This window comes from Elgaria multicarinata, chromosome 4 (genome assembly GCF_023053635.1).
Source record: "Elgaria multicarinata webbii isolate HBS135686 ecotype San Diego chromosome 4, rElgMul1.1.pri, whole genome shotgun sequence".
NCBI classification, from domain to species: Eukaryota; Metazoa; Chordata; class Lepidosauria; order Squamata; family Anguidae; genus Elgaria; species Elgaria multicarinata.
Window position 1 is genome coordinate 54,849,797 of NC_086174.1, and position 15,888 is coordinate 54,865,684.

General features: G+C 44.5%; 1 protein-coding gene across 1 annotated transcript in view; it reads right to left on the bottom strand.

Moving 5' to 3' along the window:
• LOC134397806 (cation channel sperm-associated auxiliary subunit epsilon-like) overlaps positions 1-15,888 on the bottom strand; it is a 116,252-nt gene that overhangs the window by 77,401 nt on the left and 22,963 nt on the right. The window contains exons 7-9 of the mRNA XM_063124769.1: positions 13,787-13,864; positions 4,488-4,591; positions 1,236-1,725 (exon numbers count right to left, since the gene is read on the bottom strand). Coding sequence (XP_062980839.1) covers positions 1,236-1,725; positions 4,488-4,591; positions 13,787-13,864 — 672 coding nt within the window. The remainder of the gene's footprint in view (positions 1-1,235; positions 1,726-4,487; positions 4,592-13,786; positions 13,865-15,888) is intronic.

Here is a 15,888-nt window from a genome sequence, read left to right on the forward strand (position 1 = left end):
GGGCCCCTTAAGACCATATGATTTGTCCGTATTTTTTAGGCGATAGAGCATGACCCAAAAATGAAGGAATATGTATATATATCTAACACTAACTACTATTTAAAAAAAAAAATTGGAAGAAAGAAACACCTAAAAGGATGAAGAAGAGAAGTTCTCCGAAGGATGTTGCCATGATGGCGGTCAAAGAGAACTGAGGGGTATGGGTGAGAACCCATCTGAGCATGCGCATAGCGCCATGGGGGAGGGGTTCCTGCCCATAACGCCTCAGCTCTAGAAGTTTCTCGACGCTGCTACGCGCAGGCGCAGAGCCCATGGTATGATGCACAGAGACTACAAAGAAGAACTCTGAGATAAGCTCACACACAGATTCTGACATTCCACAGGCCGAATAGGCCCAAACCCTTACAGACTAATTAAATCTAAGCTATAAACCACATGGCCCACTGCAGTGCCAAAACTATTCCCTGACATCACCTTGCAAAGATAAACAACTGGAAATACAGCTTGCCATTAATTGAGGCTTTTATAGACCTTATTGAATGTCCTTTGATCACATCTGTGACAGCATTTTCTAACAATGAATAACATACATATACAACAATATACTATCTATGAAGTAATTGCTTACATTTTCTTTGTTTGACCAAAACTTTTAAGTGGCTTGTAGGATGTTAATGCTCAGGGAGCATTCATACGAGAGAAGGTGCTCCCTGAACACCCCCCCCCACAATATAAGAACACATCTTCAATTTGGAATGAAACAAATGGCAGCCTATGAAGATGTTCTAAAATAGATCTCATATGTTTGTAATAGGTTACACATGACAACAGATGAACAACCAAATTCTGAGCTTGTTGGAATTTCCACTGTTTTCAAGGACAACTCAGTAACCTAATCTAGAAATTATCAAACCATGAATGTCAGTAGCTACATGCTTTCCTCCCCAGCAGCAGGCACAGCTCCTAAATCACCTGAAGTCTAAGCCACTACCATCTGGGCATCCAGGAGTTTTCCCCAAACCAAAAACCTGCTCCCTTATTGGGGAATGTGATCTCATCGGGAATCAGGCACTCATTAAGAAAGATCACAGCCCCATCTGGAACTGATGCAAAAGATAAATCTAATCCTTTACAATACCATAGTAACATACTGTGGCAATACATTTTCATAGATATATTATGTGAAGTAGGCTTCCTTTTCCAAACAAATAAAACATGTCTTTAGAAATACTCACAAGCAAAGGGTATTCGGCTGCACACCAAGTTTTTGCTCGTATTCCAATTACATTTTTGTTTAGGGCATCATAGCTCTGTCCAACTCTGAAAATTTGTTCTTCGGTTACCTTATAAAGTATATCCATTATTAAAATGAAAATATCTGGAAAAATTATAGCCACTGCTTTTACACTGTGAATCAAGGCAAGATCCATAATTCTTGGTGGAAATTTGATTTCTTCTGTAGTTAAGAATCCATCGTTCGTGTGGAAAGTACCGACATCGGTCACTAAAACTGCTGTTGTTGGATAACATGCAGCCCATGCAATAATGGCATCACTACCAGCTGGAACAGTGATGGCAGTGTGTTTTTCATAACCTAAAATATATATGGGCTGAGCAAAAACAAAAGGAGTATCAAAAACAAAACAATCCTGAAAAGTAACTGCTCTTCCATAGACACGTGCAATGTTGTCATTTGTTAGGCTGGGTATTTCAAATATCCACATCCTGAAAATAGAAGAGGAAATGAATTACATTTTATCTTTTGTTAAAATAACAAATGTTTTAATACATTTATTGGTCACCATTACAAGAAAATTTACTTGCTTAAAGTCCTACCCCCCAGTTCAATCCTGAGTTTGATTTGACAAAAGGAGATGCTGTTGAAGAATAGTGAAAATACTCCTATCAAACAGCAGTTTTAGTTCAACATTCCTTTTTTAATATTTATTTTAACTTCAGCATCCATCTTATTTAGAAAATATTTATATCTACTTACTAAATATACTGATTATTCCACTCTAACTATATAATGAATGAAGTCTGTTTTCAGTCAATCCAATCAATGGCATGGTGGGGGTGATAGCTTGCCAAGAGGCTTTAACTTGCTAGCTCTGCAACCCACAGGTTCTTTTGCTAGCCTGACAACAATGGAACTGATCTTTTTGCTTATTAAATAGCCTTCCCAGTAAGGGGATGCAGGAAAGAGCATCTCATCAGCATGACTGAATACTAAAACTTGCCTCTTGCATTGAAAATGCAAGAGGCAAGGGATGCTTTAGGGTGGATTCCAGCATTGAGCAGGGGGTTGGACTCGATGGCCTTGTAGGCCCCTTCCAACTCTGCTATTCTATGATTCTATGATTCTATGATAATTCAACTGACAGCTTGGGAGTACTTCACCAAGGAGGATCACTTGAAGAACTACAGTTATAGGTAAGCAACATGACATCTTCTTTGCTGTCTCTGTGCATCGACATATGAGTTATTAACCAGATGGCCACTGCTGATCCCCACCCCACCAAAACTTGCTGCATCCCAGTTGCAAAGTGACAACCACTGCAAAACGTGGGCAAAACTGAATGTGTAATATCCTACCCCAAAACTTCACGGGATCATTTATACGTCTATAGTATGCAGCAAATAGCAACTAACAATGGGGCTCTGGAATTATTCCCCCTCCCCCTCTGCTCAACTCTGTAGCAGTGAAAGGATGCCTCTGTGCACCTTAGAAGCTATATAACTTTGAATTAACATGCACCCACCTTCTCTCAGCTGTGCTCCATCACAACGGTGAAGCTTTGAATCAATAGGCTCCCCCCACACCTTGTTCACGTGTTCATAAAGTGAAATGGAGGAGTTAATTCTGAATAGACATGCAAACATCCACCCTCATGCCCCCACTCTCCCTGTTGTGGGAGGGGTGCCCCTAAGTCCAATATTGTGAATGACTGAGCAGCAGCAGTCCTACTAATAATATCAGACCCATGGCTCCTCTTACATGTCCTTACCCCTGTAGATGTGGCTGTCTGAGGAAGGGGGAAAGAAAAGGAAGAGGAGAGAAAGAAATGTTTACAAAGCATGGATCTTTTCTACTACTACTACTACTACTACTACTACTAAGAGGTGCTATCCTGGTCCTGGCCCTGAATGAATGAGAGCAGCATAACAGGAAAGAGGAAAGAGAATATGGTGCCCTAATGCTTTTCAATTATTATTTTGAAGTGGGCAGGAGTGCAGAGCTTTGATGGCACCATTGGAAGTCTCCACAGGCGCTGCAGCGGAGACCCATGATCTACTATGTCTAGCAGACTCTCTAAGGTCTCTAGCAGAAGCCTTTGCTAGGGATACCAGGGACTGAACATAGAATTTCCTATGTGCTCTATTACTGAGTTTTGATTCCTATTCTTTGTAATATTTTTTGTAACCATTATTTCACACTAACAGGGTAGTTAGCCCTGACTAATGGTGTTTGGCTGTTGCTGTTATTTCGTATGTGCTCTATTACTAAGTTATGATTCCTACTCTTATCAGTCTCCCATTCGAGTACTAAACAGTCCTACCTCTATTTAACTTCTGAGATCAGACAGGGTCAGATGCTTTCAGAGTAGTATGGCTGTAGTGTAATAGAAGATCCCTGTTATTATGGCATGTAAGAATAAGAGATAGCAAATTGGTGTATTGCATTTTTTTTAAATGAGAGAAAAGTTCTCAGAGTGCCTAAATTTTATTTGTGCCTGATGCATTTCATAAAATTATCTGCCTTCTTTAGGGACTAAATCTTAATAGAACAGATCCTTATATTGGCTTCTTAAATCTGAACCTTGGTTTGTTGTTGCTTTGCATGCCTCCCCTTTCTGTTTTCTTATTGCAACTTTATTTTAGTGAGTAAAATGTAAAGCATTTTTTTTAATAAATAGATCTATCACTGACCAAAACTCAGGCGATGAGTGTCAACAGAAATGAGGTCCATTGGATCCATTAAGAAATATGTTCCTCAGTACATTCATGGTTTGCAGAAATACAAAAAAGATTTTTTTTAAAAAATAAAAATCCCTGGGGGCAACAGATAGGCCAACATGGCGTAAATATGGCTCGTGAAAATGAGTAGCCTAGTGATGATTGGTGGGCTGGAAACCTGAACAGGAGCATTCCTATCAGCAGGAGATAATACACTGCAACATTTTGTTGCAGGTAGCGATGTCACAAGAGCCCGACTGGGAGTCCAATAGACTCCCCTGCATCCACCCCCTTGGACACAGTCTGGTGCCCGCAGTTTGAGTGCAGCCCTGAGCTCAAGTGCTCACTGGATCGAGCTTCAGACAAAGCTTATGCAGCCCAATGAGCAGGGCCAGGTGGCGAGGGGGCAGATGCTGGTGAGTTCGCCCTTCCCTAGTTGCAGCTGTATATTCACAATTCATCTAATCAACAGTCATGCACAGTTGCATTAGATAATCACTTCAAAAGCACAGAATTATGCTGAAAAATACCCGTCCTGAAATGCTCGTTCAGAATATTGTCTTCTTCCAAAAAATGTTGTAATTACAGGTGTCTGTCCCAAATTCCAGAACTGCTTGCTAAGACTCCTAGAAATCTGTTTATGTGAAATGAATACAATTAGTTGTATATTGTCTTTTCAAAACATATAAGACTTTCAAAATGCTTTTTAAAAATGTAAATATATTTCAGTGTAAAGCACACTTCTGAATAGGGATAAACATATCAATAATTGTATAAAAAACCTGTTGAACAGGGCTGTGCAGCCATGCCCCCATCTGCCTTGGAGGCCGGTTCGGAGCCCCCGAAGCAGCCCCGGTTTGGCTTGGGGGTGCTTTGGGGGTTGCTCAACTCACCTTGGTGCCGAAGCTGAAATTCGGGCCCTGCGCAGCAGGCACCCAGAAAAGTTTTCATTTCCCCACTTATCTGGTGCCTCTGCCATCCGCCGCCGTCCTTGCATCCGGCTGCATAAGCTCGGAAGTCGGTCTCACCAGAAGCTGCCAGAACCAAGATGGCAGTGGTGACAGTGGCAGCAGGTAACGAGACTGGTGGGGCAGCTCCGAAGCCCCGAGGCGGCCTAAAGCTTCAGAGCCAATTGGGTTCGGGCCGCCTCGGCCTTCACCTGAACCACCTTGGATCTGGTTTGGAAGGGTCTGAATCACCCTGATCCGCTTCAGATTCGGGGTTCGGATCCAAGGTGGTGCACAGCCCTAATACTAAATGCCATATGTTGCTGCTGTTGCTGCTGTTGTTATTATTATTATTATTATTATTATTATTATTATTATTATTATTATTATTAACATTTCTATACCGCCCAATAGCTGGAGCTCTCTGGGCGGTTCACAAAAATTAAAAACTTTCAAAGTATAAAACAACAGTATAAAACCATAATATAAAATACAATATAAAACCTCAACCAGATAAAAACAGCAGCAATGCAAAATTACAAATTTAAAACACTGAGTTAAAATTAATTTGTAGACTGTTAAAATGCTGGGAAAATAAAAAGGTCTTCACCTGTGGTGAAGTAATGAGATTTCTGTCTCATTACTCTGGAAGGACTAATATTAGTGTTTGCTCTTAAAACAATGCTGATTAGTCTGGGAATTGACAAAAGAATGTAAACATAATGGTCCAGGGTGACCAGAGGATGTTCCTTTAGGGAAGCGATTGCTTAGGAGTTTGTTTCTTTATACAGAGGTCTCTCTGGAATATTTGGATGAAAAGCCATCAGAGTTTAGAGGAGGTTGTATATACACACATACACGCACACACCTGCAAACATATAATAATAATAATAATAATAATAATAATAATAATAATAATAATAATAATAATAATATAGGTGTGTGTCGCAGGGAGAGAGAGAGAGAGAGAACAACAACAGTTTTGGGGCTAGAGAAGAAACAAAAGTTTTGGAGAAAGAGGTCAGCAAATGAGCTATGTAATCACTAAAGGCATCTGTGAGATTCATCTCTTTCTCTGAAGGTTTTATATGGAGTTGCTGTGAGACCATGCCCCAGTTTGGGAGAGAGGAAGATTTAGCCTGTGACACCAATTCTGAGTTAGATGGAGAAGCTGTAGAATCACTCCCAGCCATGGGAAGCCAGATGCCTGAGCACTCAGTTCTACCAGGACTCCCATTGGCTTACAAATGGGGCAGTCTTACTCCAGGCAAGAAGAGCTTCTCCCATGTGCCCCTTCAGAGCAGAATTTCACTATCTGGGAAAAAGAACTTCTGGCTATAAAGACAACCTTCAAAGCATGGCATCATCTCTTGGAGGGGAGAACCATCCAGTGGAAGTGTAAACTAATCATAGAAACTGGAACATTGGCAAACAGCTCAGAAGCTTAACCAGCACCAAAACCAGTGGTCTTTGTTTTTCTCCCACTTCCACTTTAAGAGCATGTATTATTCATAGACTTTTATCATTGATTTACCTTCCTCACAGGGCCATACCATTATTCTGCTGGTGGTGGATCTGTTTGCAACTATAGCTCACAGTGGCCCTTTGTCCACTTCCAAAGAAACATCCAAGTTGTTTAACTCACACATCTTTTTGGCTGCATGGTCAGCTGGATGCTTCATCTCCAACAGAAGTCCCCCAATTCACAGATCAGTTTTGATAAGAACTGGTTAAACTTCTGAAAGTGGAGCTCAGACTTTCATCTGCTCACCATCCCCAGACCAATGTTCAGATGGAAAGAACACTTGATCAGTATTTCTGCTGTTATCTAAATTACCAGCAAGATAATTGGTTGTCACTGCTTCATCTTGCTGAAGTTGCATACAACAATGCTTGCCGTTCTTCTACCCACCTGACTCCATTTTTTGCCAATTACAGTTACCATCCCTGTTCTTTCCCTTCCACCCTTGAGCCTGGCATTGTGCCAGTAGTGAGGGACTTCCTTTCAGGAACTACAGGTTATACAGCAGCTCTTGCAGGAACAACTAGAATGGGCCAAAAAGGCTTACAAGGACAATGCTGATCTACATCAACAAGAGGGGACAGAATTAAAAGTAGGAGGTTGGGTTTGGCTGTCTACCCAATATCTCCCCACCACAGAACCTAGCCACAAGCTAGATGTGCACAGAATAAGGCCCTACCAAATTGAATCCCAGATCAATTCAGTTTCCTTTTGTTTGTACTTGCCCTCCAATTTCAGGTTCAGCCAGTATTCCACCGATCCCTGCTTTCACAGGTGGCTTCTGAAGATCCCAATAGAAGTATAGATCCCCTTCCATGGACAGGAAGAGAAGGTTTGAAGTAGCCCAGATTTTACACTCTTGCCTTTACAATGGCCATTCACAATCCTGTGTACTGGAAGGGCTACGGGCCAGAAGAGTGTTCCTGGGAACCTGCAGCAAATTTGTATGTCCCCTTTTTGGTCAGTTGCTTCCACAAGCTGTATCCTACCAAAACAGGTCTGAAGGACTTGGAAGGAGGTGGAGGTTGTTATGGAAAGGATAATGATGTGAGACCTTGCCCCAGTCCAGGGAGAGCTATAGCTTGTGACACCAATTCTGAGTCAGACATGGAAGGCATAGAGGCAGGGCTAGCCATGGGAATCCAGACACCTGAGAATTCAATTCTAACAGGGCTCCCTCTGCCTTATGAGCCAGGAGAGGGTGAAAAGCACGATGTTAACACAGCCTATCTTCCACAGCTGGGAGACCTGACCTTGATGGAGGCCCCTGCTTCCTGACTAGGGACATCTTCCAGGGGAACAGGGCAGTAGGTGGAGGGCTCCGCAGGAGAAAGAGTTTCAGGGATGTCTCCTTTGGTGCATTGTCAACTAAAGAGGGCAGTTCAGAGATGTCCGGTGAGGTGCAGCAAACTGCTTGAGAGCCAAGCTTCCCTGCTAGGATTGAATGTCTGATAGTGATCTTTAGTGGCTACTCCTCTGTATTTAAACCAGTGCCACCAGCAGTAGATTTTGCTGGAAGCAACGCATTGGTAACGGAAAGTTGAACTTACCATGAAGTAGTGTTCTGGTCAGCCAGGGATGGAGCAGACAGGAAAGGGTTATCTCTACCTTCGTGGAAGGCACGGCCTATGACAAACAAACTTCTGTTTGTCATAGGCCGTGGACTATTCTGTTTGTGATAGGCCGTGTTTGTGATAGGCTGTTTGTGGACAAGCATCTGTCGGGGATGCTTTAGGGTGGATTCCTGCATTGAGCAGGGGGTTGGACTCGATGGCCTTGTAGGCCCCTTCCAACTCTGCTATTCTATGATTCTATGATTCTTGCCACCTGGAAGGGGAGGAACCCCTCTCGTTTGTCAGGCTTGCCTCAGCTTAGGAAAGAAAAACTTGTCTAACATTAGCTGAGAAAATTAACCATCAACTTTGAAAAAGATAGAAAAAAAAATAGAATATTATTGAGCGGAGTCCCTAACTAACTATGGGGCACCACGCAAATGTGAATGCACCCCTCATAACCAATACTGTATGCATAACAAACTTGTGGGGGGCTGTCCGCTCCATCCCTCACTGAACAGAACATCACTTCAAGGTAAGTCCAACTTTCCATTCTCGGTCAGTGAGGGTGTGGAGCAGGCAGGAAAAGGATGTCCCAAAGCAGTATCTTTTCACAGGTGGATCAACTGCATAAACTACAGAACTTGCTGCTGGACCTTGTGCCCAAACGATGCTTCAGTCAAGGCATACTTATCATTTCTATAGTGGTGTATGAATGTGGAGGGAGAGATCCACATGTCTACCCTACAAAGATCTTCCAATGGTGTCTGACACTGCCCACTGAGTGAGCAGTAATTCCTATGGGAGATGGGGAGACCTGAACTGAGCAATGCACTCTTTTACTCATCTAGCAATGGTGGATCTAGACACTTTCCTTCCTAGGCCCCCCTTTTTACAGGAGACAAACATGGAATCCTGCATGCGTCTAAGATAAATCCACTGAACTCTACACACACCTGGTTTATGCCACTGTTTTTTTCTAGGATGAGTAGGATTAGGGCAAAAATCAGGTAGGGTGATTTCCTGACTCCTATGAAATAAGGAGTTCACCTTAGGGATGAACTCAGGGTCTGTCCTTAATTGGTTGGAACAAGCATAGATCCTGACGAACAGAAAGAGCCCCAAGCTCACCTACTCTCCTGGCAGATGTTAATGCAATAAGAAAAAATACTTTCCAAATAAGTTCTTTAATTGGGACTGAGCAAAAGGGCTCAAAGGGAAGGCCAGTAAGAGCCTTCAGCACCAGGGAAAGGTCCCAGGAAGGAAACCTGTGGAGTACAGGTGGATAGATGATGGCTGCTCCGCACAGAAAACTTTTGACCTGGGGATGACAGGATATGGAAGTCACACTGCTGATCTTCAGAATATTTTCTAGAGCTAATGCTTGTCTCCTAAGTGTAGCTGGAGGAAGGCCCTTATCCAGACCAGCCTGCAGAAAATTATGTATGTCAGACATTCTGGCCTCCTCTGGTTCTATTCATTGATACATGCACCATCTTTGGAATACTTTCCATGACAATACATATATGCTGGTACTAGACTTCCTGCGGGATGCCAAGATAGTTGCCACCACTTCCCCTGAAAAGCCTTGCTCTAGGAGTTTCTGCTTCTCAATCTCTGCTGGTTGCACTGGTTTAAATACAGAGGAGTAGCCACGCTGGATCTTGGTGTAGAAGTGGACACTGTGATAACAGATCTGGTCATATAGGGAGAGTCGAAGGAGGACTCACACGGAGCTCCACTAGATCTGAGAACCAGGGCCGTCTGGGCCATCTTGGGGCTAACATCACCGCATTGGCTTTTAGGTTCCTGATCTTTCACAGTGTCCTTGCCATCATGGGAAGAGGAGGGAAGACATAAAGTAGTCCTTGTGGCCAATCTCATTGAAGTGCATCAAGAGAAGAATCTCTCTACCTTCCTGTTGATCCTTGCTTCAAAATGGCTGAGGACTGACCAACCACATCGCTTCAATATAAGATGAAATATTTGAGGGTGAAGTTCCCATTCACTGTGATCCACTATCTCCCTGTTCAGCGAGTCCACTTACACATTAGTGAGCCCTGGAGATATTCCGTTCTAACTGATGACCAATTTTGTTCCTTCCAGTTCAAGGGCATGTCTGCCTCCTGCTGTAGGGCTTTTGAACAAGTTCCCCACTCTGCATTGCAAATGCTTTTGCTGTTACACTGTTGTTATAAGAACATGCTGTAAATGAATAATGTTTATGAAAGACAACAGTGGTATCCTGATTGCCCTCAGCTCTAGTCAATCAATGGGATGGGATGCTTCCTCTTCCGACCACATTCCCTGAGCTATTTTTGAAAGGCAATGTGCTGCCACCCAAGCCTGAAAGTCTGGCATCTATAGTTATTTCTATCTGGACCAGATCTCTGAGGGGCCAGCCTCAGTTCAGGTGTGTGGACTTAGCCACCACGTCTGAGAATTCAAAACTGCTGAAGGCAGCTTTGCCTTCATGGGACTCTTTTCCAAAATCTGGATCAGATATTTCAGCAGGAACCACTGCAGACTCCTGGAATGGAATCCTGCCCATGGCATGGAGTCTATAGATGCTATCATCAGTCCCTATAGCCAAGCTAGGCTCATAGCATAAGCTGAGGCATGGAGAAGGCTTGACTGGATGCTTCTATGATGTTGTGCACTCTGCCTTGAGAAAGAAAGATTCTCTCCTTTGCCATATCCAGGATGACTCCTAGACGTTACAGCTGCTATGTGGAAAGAAAGTGGCTCTTTGCCTAACTGACTAGAGACCCATGTGCTTTCAGGTAGGTCATGGTCTCCTTGATATCTCTGTCCTCCCTTGAGAGAGAGGGTGATCTGATCAACAGATCATCCAAATATGGATAAATATGTATTTCTCTGACTCTCAGGTGTGCCACCAGGGCGATCATGACCTTGGTAAACACCCGAAGGGCAGGAGAGAGACCAAAAGGCAAGGCCTTGTATTGGAGTGTGCCACAGGCAAACTTATGGTAGCGAGGATGAGCAGGTCGAGTTGGGATGTGTAGATATGTTTCCATAAGGTCAAAGGATGCCATGAAGTCCCTAGGCTGAAGAGCCACTGAGATTGACTTGAGTGTATCTATTTTGAACTTCCTTTGAATGATAAAAAGGTTCAGAAATCTCAAATGGCTCTCCATTGTCCATTCCTCTTTGGAACAGTAAAGAAAATGGAAAACAAACCTGAGCATCGTTCTGAGGAAGGTATGGATTCCATAGCGCTGATACTGAGAAAATAACCTATGGTGTCCATAAATCTTTGGTGCTTCAGTGGATTGTGTGATCTTCATGACAGGATAATTCGATCTGTCAGGAGAGATCTAAAATCTAATGTATATCCCTGCTCTATTGTTTCCAGTACCCATTTGTCTGTTGTCAAGAGCTGCTAGGTTGGAGTGAACAAGTGAATCTTGCTCCCTCGATAATGTTAGGATGAGGTGGGCTTGCCCTTATGCTTTCCATCCCGATTACTCTTGTTGAATGCTGGTCTGGATGACTGGTGACCAGCCCAGGAACCATTGAAGGGCCTGTGGAATTAGGGTAGAAAAAGGCCTGGAACGAAATGGCTGATTGGTTCTTTGCTTATTGTCAACCATTTTGGGAGCACCCAGCTACATGATCAGGGTTGAACAAGATCCTGCGTGGGGCGCAAGTGCCCGCAGCATCAGTGAGGAGCAGCATCGGTGAGGAGTGGAGGGAAGCAGCTCTCAGGGGACACAGGCAGTTGTGGGGCCCTCCCTGTGGGGACCCATACAGGGTCTCGTGCTGCCAGGTGGGTGATCCACCGGGATCAGTGCCAGCGAGGTCATGATTGCCCTGTCGTTCCCAGAGCCCAGTAAGCCCACCCTCCCTGCCATGGCATGCTGGGAGCTGTAGGCGTTTAGCAGAGGATGCAAGGGTTGTGCAGGAGCTGGCAGCTACTCTGTGAAATGGCTGCCAAAGCCTTGGACTTCTGAGGTTGAATCTAAATCTTGTACAGCCCTAGTTACATACATCCTCTGGTGGTGATTTAGGTTTGCTCGACATAGTGGCTGCATTTCTGGTTTTCCATTCTCAGGCTACTGAGGCATATTATAGAGGCTGCAACAACCACCATGTCTCGACTGAAAGAAGGGAAGAAAAAATGGTGGCTGCTTCTTTGCACTGCCCCCTTCCTTATGTGGCTGGTGAGATGGAGTGGATTGAAGGAGAGAGCGCTCTGAGGTATATTCTTGATTGCACTGCTTGCCAGTGGGTGAAACTTGGGACTTTTAGCTAAATCGCTCTGAAGTAAATTTCTTGTTTGTGCTGCTTGCCTGAATGAAATCACAGGACTTATAGCAGAAACTGCTCTGAAGTAAATTTCTTGATTGCACTGCTTGCCCAAGATGAAACCACGGGATTTCTAGTGCTTCCCTTTATGCATGGCTGTTAGTCTTCAGTGTCACAAGCTCTTCTCAGTTATTTTTTAAATGGTAACCAATCACATTAATAAAAATGTAACCCTACCACCTAGCCAAAAATTGACTTAGGGAATAGAAAAGATAGACGGCACTGCTCTAAGTCTAACTCAGGAGCAAATGATCAACCCTGCACTTCTGATGAAGACAGAGCCAAGACTGAGAGGGGTTCCTCCCTATCCGGGTGGCAAGAAATCTGTTTGATTGGCCCTGTCTTCCAGGGAGGTGAAGATAATTCTTTCCTGCCTGCTCTACTCCCTCACTAACTGAGAACATGGGGGCTGTCTATATGCAGGGAAAGCCCTGTGGTGGCTGCGGATCTGTGCTGCGTCAGTTATATGACGCAGGTGCAGCTTCGCAACCAATTCTGGGGTGTTATCGCAAAGCAGTACATTGAAAAAGTTGGAGACTTACGCTGACTTTTTTAATCGGAGCTACATCAGTACGCTCTTCTGCTGTCTGCCGTTGCTCTGGGGCCAATCCAGGGGTGGTGCCTGGTGGAAGGTGACCGATGATTGGGCACCTTCCATCAGGAAGAGAGTGGGGGGTGGCTCTGGTAGCCACATGTCTGCCAGAAACCCCATGCTCCCTCCTCAGCATCAGGATTACCCGATGCCACCCCAGGAGAGGGAAACCGTGGAGTTTTGGAGGAAGGTGGTGCCAGCTTGGTGCCATGAAAATAGCTGCCTGGAAAGCTTCCTGCTTTCACTGGAACTGTGAACTTATTTGGATTTATTCTGTGTGCTGAACTCAGGACTGACTGGATCTTTTGTTGTGATGCTCATGAACTGATTCTTGTCAGGAAACTATGTTGGAATCTGTTAACTGTGGATCTTTACTGGGACTGTAAAGGCTTATTGATAATTACTGGAATCATTGCAATAAAAGGTTTTACTGTGACCTCTTGTTTCGGCACCAGGTTCTGACAGTAGTGGGTATGCTGCCTGTTAGGAGTGCTCACTGCTTGCTTCCATCTATGAGCTACTTGAATAATTATAAATAAACCAACTATTTATTTATAAAATATTTCTAGGCTGCCTTTTAGGGCAGAGCCCCCATAAGGGGGTCAATTTTCAGGGATGGCAGCACATGGGGAATAGAGGATTAATTGTTCCCTCCCCAGCTGCTGAAAATCTCCCCTGTGCAATAGTAAGGCTTAGAAAAGTGAATGTGATCTTCCCCCACCCCCAAAACCTACTTTCTAAATGGGGGAGGGGAGGACGCCAGAGGCGGCACTGAAAAGCACCATAGGTTAGAGGTTTCCCACTCCATCATAAAGGCTCACCAGCCCATTATGTACATAATCTGAACTATAAAGATGTTTTATGAAAAGAAGGGAAGAATCCATACCACTGGTGGAGAAGTTGCAGTGAGGTTCTTTTCAGACATATCAGCATTTTCGGGATCAAATATCCATACTTTTATGAACTAACAAAAGAAAAAGATATATATCACCATGTCCCTCATACTAGTCTGGATTCTAATCATTGTCCTACCTATTTCATTGCCCCCAATTGCCTGGTAGACCAGGAAACTGGGCCAGCTGAGCTTTACAGCATAAGAGAGGACACTTGGGACTTGCCTTGTTTTTATGATTCTTATTTTGTATTTTAGTGTTGTTTTATTGCAGGATTTGGTGTAAAAGTGGAACACAAATATAATTGATAAACAAAATAAAATATGCAGCAGGTCCTACTTGTAAATACTTAACAATCAAGATCAAGCTTATTTGCATTGACTTAATACAATCACCATATTTAAAAGCTAATCTCAAAAACAAGACACACAGAGAATACTTCAGCTATTGAGTGTACAGAAACAGAATAAATAAATAAATAAATAAATACTGAGATTAAATTATTTTATAATTTTGAAATGTTTTTTTTTATATCCTGTACTACTTTTAGGAGCTGTCTGAATTAAGCCACATGTTTGAAAAATTAAGAAATATTAAATCACATTACTGTTTATGCTCCTTTAATCAAAACGCATGGGTTCCATTGAGATATCACATACTCTGGTGCTCTAAACCAGTGGTGGGCACCTCTTTTGCTCCTGAGGGCTATGTAAGGCAGCAGGCTATATGTCAGTGGTGGACAGGGCTTAGGATGACTGGAAACAGATACACATACACACACAGAGCCTTCCTCCCACAGTCATCTCTCTTACAGACATAGATACACACACTTCCCCTCTCTCACACAGTTTCCTCTCGACTCCCTTCCCAATTTCCTTTTTACAGGTTAAACCTTCCCTCCTCCCATGACTCCCCTTCTCTGGGTGGGGAAGCCTTTCCCCTACCTGAAAAGAAGGAGCCACTGTAGGCCACCTTACCCATGGTTTCTCAGATTCTACAAAAAGAAGCCACAGAGCATCTTTTTACACTTTAGCCATCTATACTCCATGGTTTCACTCTCAAGGATCTTATTCTTGAGAGAAAAACCATGGAGTATAGTGGGCTAGAACGGCAAAAGATATCCTAGGGCCTTCCTAGACCTGCCGGCTTACGCCGGCAAGGAGGCAGAGCCGAGGCGCGCTAACGTTAGCGCGCCTCCCCCACGCTTCCAGACGGTGGAGCCGCAGGGAGGACGCAAGCCCTGTGGCGTCCGCCATTTTTTTTTGTTTAAAGGGGCCGCGGGTGGCCCGAAGACTCCGTGAAGGTAAGTGGGGTTTTTTTGTTTGTTTTTTAAATGGGGGGGGGCGAAGGATGGGAGGGTGGGTGGCACGGGGGGAGGGCGGGTGCGATCGCGCTGCTCGCCGCCCGAGCAAGCAGCTGAGCGGCGCTTGCCCGGGCAATGCCCGGGATGGGGCGGCATTGCCCGGGCAAGCGCCGCTCAGCTGCTTGCTCGGGCGGCGAGCAGCGTGATCGCACCCGCCCTCCCCCCGTGCCACCCACCCTCCCATCCTTCGCCCTCCCCTCTCTTCCCCCCCCCGCCGATGGGCACAGCACTCCTATGAGCGCTGTGCCAGGTCCGCGGCTTTTCGCGGCTCCTCGCTAGGAAGTCGCTAGACGTTCCCCAGCTCCGGCCTGAGGCCGGAGCTCGGGAAAAAGCGCGCCATAAGCGACTTAGCTTATGGCGCGTTGAAGGAGGCCTCAGCGCGGTCTGCCTCCGGATTCCCCTGTGCGTCATCTGGACGCACAGCAGGGAAACCGGGTCAGAAGGCGCGCTAAGGCCTCGTCTAGTAAGGCCCCTAGTCTTTTGTATGCTATGCTAAAGTGTCCCTTCTACTCTCTGAACTGACCAGTGCCCCTTCTACTCTCGAACTACTTTACAATGCCCCTTGTACTCTCAGATCTGTTGTTATTGATTGGGGAGGCACTACAGGTTCTCACAAGTGCTCAAAACAATTGTCTGAAGGATTAGAAATAAGCCTGGTGAGCTCCTTACTCTCATGTGCTCAGCATTATAGACTATTTCCTACTTGATCCAACTACTGTTTACTTTTAAGCT